The 15,000-nt window shown below is 49.7% G+C and overlaps 1 protein-coding gene across 1 annotated transcript in view; it reads right to left on the reverse strand.

The window, feature by feature from the left end:
- plxna3 (plexin A3) overlaps window positions 1–15,000 on the reverse strand; it is a gene marked incomplete at both ends in the record, with an annotated part of 131,111 nt that overhangs the window by 56,831 nt on the left and 59,280 nt on the right. The window contains 2 exon segments of the mRNA XM_080527515.1: window positions 1,986–2,109; window positions 12,289–12,389. Of these exon segments, the coding sequence (XP_080383641.1) occupies window positions 1,986–2,109; window positions 12,289–12,389 (225 nt within the window).

Here is a 15,000-nt window from a genome sequence, read left to right on the forward strand (position 1 = left end):
CTGATGTTCATGGTCAACTAAATCAGCCTATTTTGTGAAACAAATAATGTTCCCGCTAATGGGTTAACCGAGCAGCCTCGCACCTAACGCTAGCTTCGAACTATTCATAGCAATATGCGCGGGGCAAAAATAATCTATTGCCTCTAAAATCACCACGAACAGAACGACTCATGTCGGTGTCATCAAAGGTAAGAGTTGGTTTTCTTTAACTCAGCTGATAGCATTACCTTGCTGTCGGTTGTTTACCGAATGCTCCATCTGACTGCCACACTGTGATTTTACTTGTGTAAACAGAAAAGTTAGCCGGTTTTGTGCGTGTACTCTCATGTAGCCTACTTCGTATTGATGAGCTGATGATCTTTCATTGTGTGTGTGTGTGTGTGTGTAGCCCACACTGCATACATCACAGTCACCAGCAGATAACTGAAACCATGCCCCACATCTTAAATGGTTGTCATGCTTAGAAAGGGCTCTACATACATGTAGGCATGATCGAATTGTGGATCTGATTTCAGAGGGTGTCTTTTCCATATTCAGGCCTGCCGCAACGCTGTACAAGCACTCCACTGTAAAGCCCAGCATGTTCGGTTTGTGTAGTGACGAAGAGTCATTAGGAGTGTTCTCTAATATTTCAGCAAACACCCCTGATGTTGTAATTGTCAACGAAAATCACAGAGAGGTGCTTATTCTAGAAGTTGGCTGCACCTTTGACCATAGCCTAGAGGAAGCCTTTTTAACCAAAATCTTAAAATACCAACAGCTGGAGCAGGCCATATCACAACTGGGCTACAGATGTCAACTTTTAGTTTTCATATTTGGCAGCCTGGGCCATGTTCATAAGTCTGTTGTTAGAGGCCTTCAAATGGCTGGTCTACCCAAGAGAAGGGCCAAACAGTTAGCAAAATATTGCTCAGTATCCGCTGTTATTGGTAGCCGCTCAATATGGAGAAGGCGGTGCTTCCTGTACCCATAAGCTGAATACTGTCTGTTTTACAGTATTGATACTGTATCTGTCAACCCACTGGTATCATCTGGTGTAAATAACATCCAGTGTGTGGCAGAACTGGTTGTTGGCTCAGCATTACTGTAACAGGTTGTGGTGTAACGGGGTAGTGGTGGTCTAGTGGATAGTGAGTTGGACTTGTGATCGGAAGGTTGTGAGTTCGAATCCCGCCTGAAACCACACCACTACTAGTGTGTCCTTGAGTAAGGCACTTAGCCCTCAGTTACTCCAGGGGGAATGTCCCTGTAATTCGTAATTGTAAGTCGCTTTGGATTAAAAGCGTCTGCTAAATGGCAAAATTATTAATTAAATTAACAGATTGTTTCCATGATATCAAAATGCACTGTTAGTATTTATGTCCTTTAGAATTGTACATGTATGTGGACATAAATAAAGCATTTAATATGTATGTGACTGTCAGTCACAAGTTTATATTCTACGGATGTTGTTCAGTGCTGTATGCGCGTTCCCGGTTCCATGTGTAATCTTGTGTACTTCATATTCGATGAGCTGATTATCTCTCGTGTACTTCATATTCGATGAGCTGATGATCTTTCTGTGTGTGTGTGTGTGTCATGCGCGTTCCGCATGTTCTGCTGCAGCTGTAGGATATCTTGGTATTTGATCACCTTCTATATCAAATCACCTGCTCGGCTTTAATGACTTAATCGCTATTTAAATATTTTTTTTTGCCACCCTCTAGTTTTTGGTGAAATGACGTCTTTGTTTTGAGCGCCAGTGCGCGTTTTATGCGCGTGCACGCGGAAAAAAAATCTGAAACTGACCACTCCGCCACTAATGTGGAAAATCCTGGAGGAAACACTGAGGGTATTCTAATACCTGACCTCTTTAATGACAGCTTAATAACCCCCCCCCAACCCCCTAACAACACACAGGTCATCACAGCACACGGGCCGGGGGGGGTTACCTGTGTGGAGGGGAGGGGGGGGGGGGTACCTGTGTGGAGGGGGGGGGGGGTTACCTGTGTGGAGGCGGAGGTGACAGACAGGTTGTCGGGGGTTACGGTGAGGTCGACGCAGCGATCCAGCTCTGAGGTGAACCTCTGTGGCTCCGCCCACTTCTGACACGCTTCCTGTCTGGAGCACCTGGAGCAGGAAGGGGAGGGGCCACAGGTCAGGAGGGGTCACCACTACCACCAGGAACAACATGACCACAACACAACCACACACGGAGGAGAGGAGAGGAGGAGGAGAGGAGAGGAGAGGAGAAGAGGAGGAGAGGAGAGGAAGAGGAAGAGGAGGAGGAAGAGGAAGAGGAGGAGAGGAGAGGAGAGGAGAGGAGAGGAGAGGAGAGGAGAGATCACACAGCGGGGGAGAAGAGGAGAGGAAGAGAAGAAGAGAGAAAGAGAGGAGGAGAAAGCAGACAGCAGAGTAGCAGGGTAGAGTCACAAACAGTTAAACAGTTAAACAGTTAAACAGTTAAACAAGTAGAACATGTTTTAGAAAGCTTCTATCAGGGTTCATCACAGTGTTTGGATCAGCTGTATACCAGCTTGGTATTACTAGCTGTGCTGCTAACTGTCTCCTGTCTTATATGTCACTTATTGTCCTGTACTATTGTCACTTTTTCATCCTAAATTCTGCCTGTTGTCTGATTCTCTTATACTTGTGTAACAATACAACTGGGAACTTGAAGCTTGAAACACTTAGGGAACAGGTTGTAAGGCTGTTGATGTGAACAGGTTGTAAGGCTGTTGATGTGAACAGGTTGTAAGGCTGTTGGTGTGAACAGGTTGAAAGGATGTTGATGTGAACAGGTTGTAAGGCTGTTGATGTGAACAGGTTGTAAGGCTGTTGATGTGAACAGGTTGTAAGGCTGTTGATGTGAACAGGTTGTAAGGCTGTTGGTGTGAACAGGTTGAAAGGCTGTTGATGTGAACAGGTTGTAAGGCTGTTGATGTGAACAGGTTGTAAGGCTGTTGATGTGAACAGGTTGTAAGGCTGTTGGTGTGAACAGGTTGAAAGGCTGTTGATGTAAACAGGTTGAAAGGCTGTTGATGTGAACAGGTTGTAAGGCTGTTGATGTGAACAGGTTGAAAGGCTGTTAGTGTGAACAGGTTGTAAGGCTGTTGGTGTGAACAGGTTGAAAGGCTGTTGATGTAAACAGGTTGAAAAGCTGTTGGTGAATAGGTTGAAAGGCTGTTAGTGTGAACAGGTTGTAAGGCTGTTGGTGTGAACAGGTTGAAAGGCTGTTGATGTAAACAGGTTGAAAGGCTGTTGATGTGAACAGGTTGAAAGGCTGTTGATGTAAACAGGCTGAACAGGCTGTTCCATAGACCCTTCATATTAAAGTACCCTGGCCTGAATAACCACCGAGCTGAAATTAACCTTTTTTCATTCTGAGCCAAATCAGAGATGTCCCAGAATCCTCCCCTTCTTCAAGGTTAACACCGCGTAGCCGCAGCCCTTCTCCTCTCCTGCTAATTGAACCAATCGGTCTGGACGAGTGGTACCGACTGTTTCGTGAACACATCTCTGTGCCCGCCGTCTGTCTGTCTGTCTGTCTGTCTGTCTGTCTGTCTGACTGTCTGACTGTCTGTCTGTCTGACTCCAGGACAATAACACTTCCACTAAATGTGTTTTTATTCTTCCTGGTCTCCTCCGGTCGCTGGGCGGGTTAATGCCGCATATCAGCCCATCTCCACATCCCCCTCCTACTCCATCTGCCAGAGAGAAAGGGAGACCGATGTCTGTGTTTCCTGAAGGCCTGGAGGATGCTGGGAAGTGGGTATTTGCGGATATTGAGACGTTTCTAGAGGCAACACGTCTGTGAGATGTGTCAGGGTCAGTTAGTCGTACGTTTTTTTTTTTACATATTTCATTGCTTTTACATATTGTATTTTATTGTAATGTCAATGGTATTTGTTGTGTAATAGTTAAAGTGTAATAGTACTTGAATGTACGTTTTTAATTTGTATTGCTATGAATTGTATTGTGTCTCACAACTCCATGCGAGTGGTCCTCAACTTTTTAATGCAGCCTCAGCCTCTACCTCCTGAGACAGCCGCCCCTTCCCCAGTAGAGAATGCTAGCACACCATGGCACAGCTGGTAGGCTGTCGCTAAACATCACCAGCTAATCTCACTGAGCTGGTCTCTCCTGAGCTGGTCTCTCTGAGCTGATCTCTCCTGAGCTGGTCTCTGAGCTGATCTCTCCTGCTGAACTGAGCTGATCTCTCCTGAGCTGATCTCTCCTGAGCTGGTCTCTCCTGAGCTGATCTCTCCTGAGCTGATCTCTCCTGAGCTGGTCTCTCCTGAGCTGGTCTCTCCTGAGCTGATCTCTCCTGAGCTGATCTCTCCTGAGCTGATCTCTCCTGAGCTGGTCTCTCCTGAGCTGATCTCTCCTGAGCTGATCTCTCCTGAGCTGGTCTCTCCTGAGCTGATCTCTCCTGAGCTGATCTCTCCTGAGCTGGTCTCTCCTGAGCTGGTCTCTCCTGCTGAAGGGCGTATGTCTCTGGCTGAGCTGGTATTCAACCTTCCATTAATGATTTGTTTACTTCTAATTAAAGCCTTATGTCTGGGGAGGGGATGGGAAGGCCTGATTAAAGATGCAAAGACTAGCAGACACCACTACTATCTCCCCATGCTCTCTCTCTCTCCCCCTTCTCTCTCTCTCTTTCCCCTTCTTCCTCTCTCTCTCTCTTTCTCCCCCCCTTCTCTCCCTCCCCTTCTCTCTCTCCCCCCTTCTCTCTCTCTCTGTCTTAACATTCTCTCTCTCTCTCCCCCCTTCTCTCTCTCTCTGTCTTAACATTCTCTCTCTCTCTCTGTCTTAACATTCTCTCTCTCTCCCCCCCCCCCCTTCTCTCTCCCCCACCCCCTTCCCCCTTCTCTCTCTCTCCCCCACCCCCTTCTCTCTTTCTCTCTCTCTATAGATTTACTGATGTTCTGTTGCTTTTGAAAATGTTCTTCCAGTTTTCAGGAATGAGATTTCATCCAATCACACTGCAGCCTCCTCCGTACCTCCTGGACTGGCAGAGATTTATGTTCAAATGTCTCCCTCCCCCCCCCCCCCAGTTTGTTGTCTCGTCTGGCGGATGACTAAATGGACTCAACACATCACCAACGACCAGGTGACCAGGTGACCAGTCTCTCCTGGTACAGAGCTGTCAGGTGACCATGTGACCAGGTGACCAGTCTCTCCTGGTACAGAGCTGTCAGGTGACCAGTCTCTCCTGGTACAGAGCTGTCAGGTGACCAGTCTCTCCTGGTACAGAGCTGTCAGGTGACCAGTCTCTCCTGGTACAGAGCTGTCAGGTGACCAGTCTCTCCTGGTACAGAGCTGTCAGGTGACCAGTCTCTCCTGGTACAGAGCTGTCAGGTGACCAGTCTCTCCTGGTACAGAGCTGTCAGGTAACCAGGTGACCAGTCTCTCCTGGTACAGAGCTGTCGGGTGACCAGTCTCTCAGGTACAGAGCTGTCAGGTGACCAGGTGACCAGTCTCTCCTGGTACAAAGCTGTCAGGTGACCAGTCTCTCAGGTACAGAGCTGTCAGGTGACCAGTCTCTCCTGGTACAGAGCTGTCAGGTGACCAGTCAGGTGACCAGTCTCTCCTGGTACAGAGCTGTCAGGTGACCAGTCTCTCCTGGTACAGAGCTGTCAGGTGACCAGGTGACCAGTCTCTCCAGGTACAGAGCTGTCAGGTGACCAGGTGACCAGTCTCTCCTGGTACAGAGCTGTCATGTGACCAGTCTCTCCAGGTACAGAGCTGTCAGGTGACCAGTCTCTCCAGGTACAGAGTTGTCAGGTGACCAGTCTCTCCTGGTACAGAGCTGTCAGGTGACCAGTCTCACCTGGTACAGAGCTGTCAGGTGACCAGGTGACCAGTCTCTCCTGGTACAGACCAGTCAGGTGACCAGGTGACCAGTCTCTCCTGGTACAGAGCTGTCAGGTGACCAGTCTCTCCTGGTACAGAGCTGTCAGGTGACCAGTCTCTCCTGGTACAGAGCTGTCAGGTGACCAGTCTCTCAGGTACAGACCAGTCAGGTGACCAGTCTCTCCTGGTACAGACCAGTCAGGTGACCAGTCTCTCCAGGTACAGAGCTGTCAGGTGACCAGGTGACCAGTCTCTCCTGGTACAGAGCTGTCAGGTGACCAGGTGACCAGTCTCTCCTGGTACAGAGCTGTCAGGTGACCAGTCTCTCCTGGTACAGAGCTGTCAGGTGACCAGTCTCTCCTGGTACAGAGCTGTCAGGTGACCAGTCTCTCCTGGTACAGAGCTGTCAGGTGGTCAGGTGGGAGGGACAGAGGGACAGAGGGACAGAAGGCTCCTACATTAACCTGAAGAGAAAACCTCATGTTGAGTGTTGCTTCATTTGCACCAAGGAAATCTTTATCTCTCTCCCTCCCTCCCTCCCTCCCTCCCTCCCTCCCTCTCTCCCTCCCTCTCTCTCTGGGAGGGTGATGATCACACAGGACGCAGCTCAATATCTGATTACTTACAGACCAAACTCACCCTGGTCCTTTTCTACTATTCTATTACCCTTCTATCATCCTCTGTTCCTCTCTCATCCACTCTTCCTCTCTCATAATCTCTTCCTCTGTTCTTCTCTCAGTGAATCACCTTCTCATCCTCTCCCTCCTCTCCCTCCGCTCCTCCTCCTCCTCCTCCCCACCACCACTGTGTGTGTGGTGTGTGTGTGTGAGTGTGTGTCTGTGTGTGTGTGTCTGTGTTAGAGATGCTCCGATCAGGGTTTTTGGTGCCGATCACCGATCACCGATCACTGGAATCAGTGATCTGCCGATCCGATATCACCGATCACCGATCACAGCGTCGAAAATGGCAATTGAAGCATTCTATTTATTGTGTAGCATTATTTATGTTTTAAATTATTCTTAACACCATTGACATTGTATATTAAGTATTTAAATGAAATTAGGAGATGAGAAAGTATCATGAATTGACGACCATCTGTTTTATTGAATTCACAACCACCTGTAGCTTACTTCAGGAAAAACAAATAAAATGTGAAAATAAAAATCATAATAAATAAAATGTACACTGTCACATCAAATGTGCAACATTCCACTCGAATGAGAGGAACTAGGGGCTCTTAGAGAACTTGGAGCTTATACTGTAACTGTAGCTTTCCTGAGGAACAATAAACATACCCAAACTAAACTGCAACATAAACAGGCTATAGCCAAATATAAAATACTGTTTCAAGTCAGTCAGTTTCAAGTCATATTTAGGAGGAGATAAGACAGCAAGTCAGCAATAATCAATAAAACAAAAAAACAAAACATTGCACCTAAGGAGATTTCAGACTCAAACCTTACTTCTGATTAAGCAGCATCACTGGCAGATTAGCCTTGAGAAATACAAGCATCTCAGCGTTTTTGGCACTCAGCCTGTTCCTCTTATCATCTAAAATATGTCCTGCTGCTGAAAAGTCGCTCGCTATCTACACTTGTGCAAGGTGCACAGAGGAAGACCTAAAACTCACACGCTAATAGTTGTTGTTGCTATGGGCCAAGTGACTTCCTGCTCGCGGGGTCACATGACGTCGGTGAACACTACCTACACTACGCTCGTGAAGTCGCGCTGGAACTCTGACCAGCACTCGTGGAACGCCTCTCGTCCAATCAAAGCACTCGGTCCCTTTATGACGTCGAGCCCAGTGTGCGCTTCGGCGCTCTCTGAGCGAATCGACGAACGCAGCAAATGCCGTATGATATTCGTGGTATTGAAAGACCTTGCGTGCGTTCCTCCGCAAGGTATTTCTTTTGAGCAGACATTACAAACGGCATATTTGTTGTCTCTTTCCGACACTGTGTAATATTTCCAGACTGGCGACGCCATTTTGTAAACTGATCGGTCATGTTTGATCGGCCGTTTTGAGAACTCCGATCAAAACCGATCAAGGCCATATCGGCCGATACCGATCGGCGCCGATCAGATCGGAGCATCACTAGTCTGTGTGTGTGTGTTGGTTCAGCCTTCAGCAGATCTCTGTAGCAGGTAAAGGACCAGAGATGTCATGTGACAGCGGAGGTGTAGCGTGTGATGATGACTGTGTGTCACGTTTAATGAAGTCCCCCCGGACGCCGCGCAGAAATAAACAGCGTCAGAGGAGACAGGAAGTTAGCGATAGCGCTATCCCCTCCACAGACACAGTAACAGACACAGTAACTGACAGGAAGTTAGCGATAGCTCTGCAGTAACAGACAGCAAGTTAGCGATAGCGCTGCAGTACACAGACAGGAAGTTAGTGATAGCGCTATCCCCTCCACAGACACAGAAACAGACAGGAAGTCAGCGATAGCACAGACACAGTAACAGCCAGGAAGTTAGCGATAGCACAGACACAGTAACAGACAGGAAGTTAGCGATAGCACAGACACAGTAACAGACAGGAAGTTAGCGATAGCACAGACACAGTAACAGACAGGAAGTTAGCGATAGCGCTGACACAGTAACAGACAGGAGGTTAGCGATAGCACAGACACAGTAACAGACAGGAAGTTAGCGATAGCACAGACACAGTAACAGACAGGAAGTTAGCGATAGCGCTGACACAGTAACAGACAGGAAGTTAGTGATAGCGCTGACACAGTAACAGACAGGAAGTTAGCGATAGCGCTGACACAGTAACAGACAGGAAGTTAGTGATAGCACAGACACAGTAACAGACAGGAAGTTAGCGATAGCACAGACACAGTAACAGACAGGAAGTTAGCGATAGCACAGACACAGTAACAGACAGGAAGTTAGAGATAGCACAGACACAGTAACAGACAGGAAGTTAGCGATAGCGCTGCAGTAACAGACAGGAAGTTAGCGATAGCGCTGACACAGTAACAGACAGGAAGTTAGCGATAGCGCTGCAGTAACAGACAGGAAGTTAGCGATAGCGCTGACACGTCGCCTAACAAAGCTGCTCTGAGTCACACACACGCTCATCCATCTTCCAGCTTTCCTGTTGTTGCCATGGACACAGTAACAGACACAGACCATTTTCCCAGGGTGCACGTTCTTTGTTTTTTTCCCCCACTCTCCTTTCTCCTTCCCTTCTCTCTTCTCTCATCTCTCCTCTCTCTCCTCCCTCCTCTTCTCCCTCCTCTCCCCTCCTCTCTCTCCTCCCCCTCCTCTCTCTCACCCTCTCTCATTCTCTTCTCCCCTCCTCCTTCTCTTCTCTCCTCTCCCACCTCTTTTCTCCTCCCTCCTCCCCTCCTCTCTCTTCCCCCTCCTCTCTCTCCTCTCACTTCTCTCCTCCCTCATCCCCTCCTCTCTCTCCTCCCTCTCCTCTTCCCCCTCCTCTCTCTCCTCCTATCCTCCCTCCTCTCCTCCCCCCCTCCCTCTCCTCCCCCCCCCTCTCCTCTCTCCTCTTCCCCCTCCTCTCCCCTCCTCTCTCTCCTCCCCCTCCTCTCCTCCCTCTCCTCCTCTCTCTCCTCCTCTCTCATTCTCTTCTCCCCTCCTCTCTCTTCCCCCTCCTCTCTCTCCTCTCACTTCTCTCCTCCCTCCTCCCCTCCTCTCTCTCCTCCCTCTCCTCTTCCCCCTCCTCTCTCTCCTCCCTCTCCTCTTCCCCCTCCTCTCTCTCCTCCTATCCCCCCCCCCGATCTCCTCCCTCATCTCCTCCCCCCCTCCCTCTCCTCCCCCCCCCCCCCCCCCTCCCCAGCAGGGCTTCATGGCCCGGGGCTAAGGGTTCCAGGGGGAGCAGCACAGACAACAAGTAACCAGAGAGAAGCAGGTCAAAGAGATAGTCTCTATGGAGACTGTGTGTGTGTGTGTGTGTGCATGTGTGTGTGTGTGTGTGTGTGTGTGTTTGGCAGGGAGAGGTGTTTAAAAAAAAAAGACTTGGCAACCCAGCTCCCTGAGGAAAGAAGGCGGTGATGGAGCTGCAGATTAGCACTGAGGAGCTAACACCTGCTAGGGCTAGCCCCTGTGTTACAGCTAACCCCTGTGTTACAGCTAACCCCTGTGTTACAGCTAACCCTAACCTTTGATGTGTTACAGCTAACCCCTGTGTTACAGCTAACCCTAACCTTTGATGTGTTACAGCTACCCCTGTGTTACAGCTAGCCCCTGTGTTACAGCTAGCCCCTGTGTTACAGCTAGCCCCTGTGTTACAGCTAACCCTAACCTTTGATGTGTTACAGCTAACCCCTGTGTTACAGCTAACCCCTGTGTTACAGCTAGCCCCTGTGTTACAGCTAGCCCCTGTGTTACAGCTAACCCCTGTGTTACAGCTAACCCCTGTGTTACAGCTAACCCCTGTGTTACAGCTAACCCTAACCTTTGATGTGTTACAGCTACCCCTGTGTTACAGCTAGCCCCTGTGTTACAGCTAACCCCTGTGTTACAGCTAGCCCCTGTGTTACAGCTAACCCTAACCTTTGATGTGTTACAGCTAACGACAGGAGCTATAAAGTAACTACAAACATTAGCAATGCAGGAGTGCTACGCTAGACTACGCTAGGCTACGCTACCTGACACCACTGTCGTTCCCAGGTGAAAGGCAGCTATGGTGTTCCACAGCAGGAGAGGCTGAGGGAGCAGGGAGGGATTATAGACCATGTATGCATCACAATGAGACTGTCCTCCGATTCCTACTTCCCCCAGCCTCCCCCAGCCTCCCCCGGCCTCCCCCGGCCTCCCCCGGCCTCCCCAGCCTCAGTCACGCTGCTGTCTGGAAGGAGGGAGGCTCATGTTGGTAAGTCTTTAGATGAGGGTTCAGAGTTGCCTGACTTTGCCCAAATGCAGCTCTGAATACAGCTACACAACCGTGAAATGAGGGAGTAAGTGGAGCTTGTGTGTGTGTGTGTGGGGGGGGGGGGGGGGGTGTATGTGTGTGTGTGTGTGTGTGTGTGTGGGTGTGTGTGAGTGTGTGTGTGCGAGTGTGTGTGTGAGTGTGTTTGTGAGTGTGTGTGAGTGTGTGTGTGTGTGTGAGTGTGTGTGTGTGTGTCTGTGTCTCTGTCTGCCTCACTCTCCCTCCCCCCGTCTCCCTCTCCCTCCACCCCCCTCTCCCTCCCCCCGTCTCCCTCTCCCTCCCCCCCTCTCCCTCTCCTCCTCTCCCCCTCTCTCCCTCTCCTGTATGTATGTGTGTGTGTGTGTGTGTGTGTGTGTGTGTGTGTGTGTGTGAGTGTGTGAGTGTGTGTGTGTGTGTATGTGTGTGTGTGTGTGTGTGTCCTCATGTCCGTCTGATCTCTCAGTAACGTGCTGAGCTGTGTCTGTCACAAGGTCATGTGAGGCGGGTTTGGGACCAGCTCATTAATATGCAAACAAACGTCATTTTCAAACCGCCGCTGCCAGAATCTATGCTAATTATTCCATCAATCTGAGATGTAGATCTTAATTAAAGATTGCTATCTTGATTAAGGTGCTGTAGGACAGGGGGGGGAGGGGGGGGGAGGGGGGAAAGCTTAAATTCCACAGCGGTCGGTCCTCTGTGATGTCTTCTGTTAACGTTTTGGTCTCATCTACCTCTGGACTTAGACGTCTAACCCTGACCCCTGACCCTGACCCTAAACCTGTTCTCCATCCACCATTCAGTCCACCAGCCCTGATTCAGCTCTCCCTCCCTCCTTCTCTCCCTCCCTCCTTCTCTCCCTCCCTCCTTCAGCTCTCCCTCCCTCTGGTCTTATTTTTTATTTATTTGTTTATCTTAAAAAGACAATGGACAGTCATTGAGTCTCCCTGAGTTAGCGGAGTTAGCTGGGTAGCTAAATGACATCAGCAGTCCCTGGGCAGGTAAACCCACAGGGGAAATACGGCCTCAGATGTTATAAACCATTTAAAACAGAACTACAGGACATAGAAATATCACACTTTCTTCCACCCGCCCACCCGCCCTCCCTCTGCCTCCCTCTGCCTCCCTACTTCTGCCTCCCTCCCTCCCTTACCCCATCCCTCTGCCTCCCTGCCTCCCTCCCTCCCCTCCTCCCCCTCCCTTCCTCCCTCCCTCCCCAGTCCCTCCTGTCCTGTCCCAGTCCATCCATCTGGCCTCAGACATGACCCTGATGACAGGCCGGAGACGGAGGGAGGGATGGAGGGAAGGAGAGAGGGAGGGATGGAGGGAGGGAGGGAGTAATGGAGGAGGGCCAGCCATATCCTGACCAGCTGACCAGCTGCCACTCTGGGGGTCAGACAGGAAGCAGCACATCTGGGGCCCGCGGCACCTGCCACTTCCTGTGCTGCTCACCAGGTGGGGGTGGTGGGGGGGGAGGGGGGGAGGAGGGGGGTAGGGGGAGGGCTGGCCATTCCATTGGCTGACCTCTGGACCTCTCTCTCTTTGGTGTGTGTGTGTGTGTGTGTGTGTGAGAGTCTTACTTGTTGTGTAGGACACACCAGCCACAGTGGGGGTCCCCGGCGCCCAGGCAGCTCCTGCAGCTGTTGTACTGACCACAGCTCTCCACCGGCAGCCTGCTCACCTGCAACACACACACACACACACACACACACTTAGACCTGGGATAACACACACACACACACACACACACACACACACACACACACACACACTTAGACCTGGGATAACACACACACACACACTTAGACCTGGGAACAACACACACACACACACACACACACACACACACTTAGACCTGGGAACAAAACACACACACACACACACACACACACACACACACTTAGACCTGGGAACAACACACACACACACACACACACACACACACACACACACACACACACACAGTTTAATGCTATATTTGGATTGACAAGTAGGTTACATTTCATGCAAGATCCAAATCGGACTAAAAGGAGGTGTTAACAGCAACAGAGGGTGAGCCACCATAAGCACATCAAGGGCCCTCAAAACGCATCTGTTCACAAAAGCCTTTGGCCCCTAGTGTAGTTTTGTCACTATTAATGTCTTTTGTTTTCTTTGCTTTTCTTTCTGTTCTGTCTGTCTAATGTGTAAAGCGTCCTTGGGTTTGAGAAAGGCGCTATATAAAACGAAGTTATTATTTGTATTATTATTATTATTATTAAGGGTAAAGGTGCATCTGTGTTTCCAGATGAAGAGACGACCAGTCACAGCTGAATAGACACTGAACACTATCTTGTCAGTTGTTTGGCCTCTTTCCACAGATTTGTAGGCCGCTGTCCCAAGTCACCAGATATCAGATCTGCATCTACATCTGCAGCCAGGCTTGTTTAAAGCATTACACAGCGGTCGCTGTCTCAACACACACACACACACACACTCACTCACTCAATTAACACCACTGGAAATACCCTACACACACACCCACACACACACACACACACACACACACACGCATACACTCACTCACTCACTCACTCACTCACTCACTCACTCACTCAATTAACACTGGAAATACCCTACACACACACACACACACACAGCCAGACACACACACACGCACAGACACACACACACACACACACAGACACACACACACACACAGCCCGCGGCGTGCGGCCGGGTCAGAGCCGTGTTAGTAAACATTCAGAGCCGTTTAACACTGGACGCAGTCACCCCGTAACCGGGGGCGACAGCCGCGTCACCACGGCAACCGCACTAACGCGCTCCGACACAGAACAGACGCACAGCCTCTACACCACTACCAGGGGGAGGCTGGGGGAGGTAGAACACCAGGGGGAGGCTGGGGGAGGTAGAACACCAGGGGAGGCTGGGGGAGGTAGAACACCAGGGGAGGCTGGGGGAGGTAGAACAGGAGAAGGAGGAGGAGGAGAGGGAGGAGGAGGGGGAGGAGGAGGAGGAGGGGGGGGGAGGGGGAGGTAGAAAGCAGTTCTCCCTCCAGCAGGTTTCTCAGTTTGGTAATTCTGGTCATGGGGGATATTCCTCAGGAACACTACCCCCCCCCCCCTCCTCACACACACACACACACACACACACACACACACACACACACACACACACCCCTTCTCGCTCCAGGAGAGTAGGGTGTATTCCTTTGATCATGCCCCACTTCTCTCTAACAGTCTCTGTCTCCAACCCTGCAACCATGACAACCCTGCAACCATGACAACGCTGCAACCATGACAACCCTGCAACCATGACAACCCTGCAACCATGACAACCCTGCAACCATGACAACGCTGCAGCCATGACAACCCTGCAACCATGACAACCCTGCAACCATGACAACCCTGCATGACAACTCTGCAACCATGACAACCCTGCATGACTACCCTGCAGCCATGACAACCCTGCAACCATGACAACCCTGCAACCATGACAACCCTGCATGACAACCATGCATGACAACCCTGCAACCATGACAACCCTGCAACCATGACAACCCTGCAAATATGACAACCCTTTATTTATTTATTTATTTTCACCTTTATTTATCCAGGGAGGGCCAGTTGAGAGCAACCTCTCTTTTCCAATGATGCCCTGATTACATAAGAACACAACTATACACAGTAAAACTACAACTATACACAGTAAAAAACTACAACTATACACAGTAAAAAACTACAACTATACACAGTAAAACTGACATGAACAGAGGAAACAGAATGGCAGATACCAGACCAGATATCAAAGTGCACATGGACATTCAGAATGCACAGAGTCATACAGAAGGCTTCTGAAGTGCTTAAATGGAATCAAATGATTAAACTTTATCAGGATCTGCAGGTTATTCCATTTATATGGGGCATAATATTCAAATGCAATTATACCCACTTCTGTCCAAACAAAGGGAATATTGTTTTAAAACCAAGGAGTCATGTGCACGAGTGCTGTAGGTACACAGCTTGTAATTTAGAAAACGTGTTAGATACCCAGGTAATTCATTAAGTAACGCTTTATAAATACCCAGAATGGAGTGCTGCTCTCTTCTCAGAGCCAGAGCCAGAACCACACACACACACACACACACACACACACACACACACACACACACACACACACACACACACACACACACACGCAGGCAGGCAGGCAGGCAGACAGGCAGGCAGGCAGACAGGCAGACACAGGGTTCCCACACCTTCTGAAACATCACATTCAAGCACCTTTCAAGG

This window comes from Nansenia antarctica, assembly GCF_963989245.1.
Source record: "Nansenia antarctica genome assembly, chromosome: 3".
Classification (NCBI taxonomy): Eukaryota; Metazoa; Chordata; class Actinopteri; order Argentiniformes; family Microstomatidae; genus Nansenia; species Nansenia antarctica.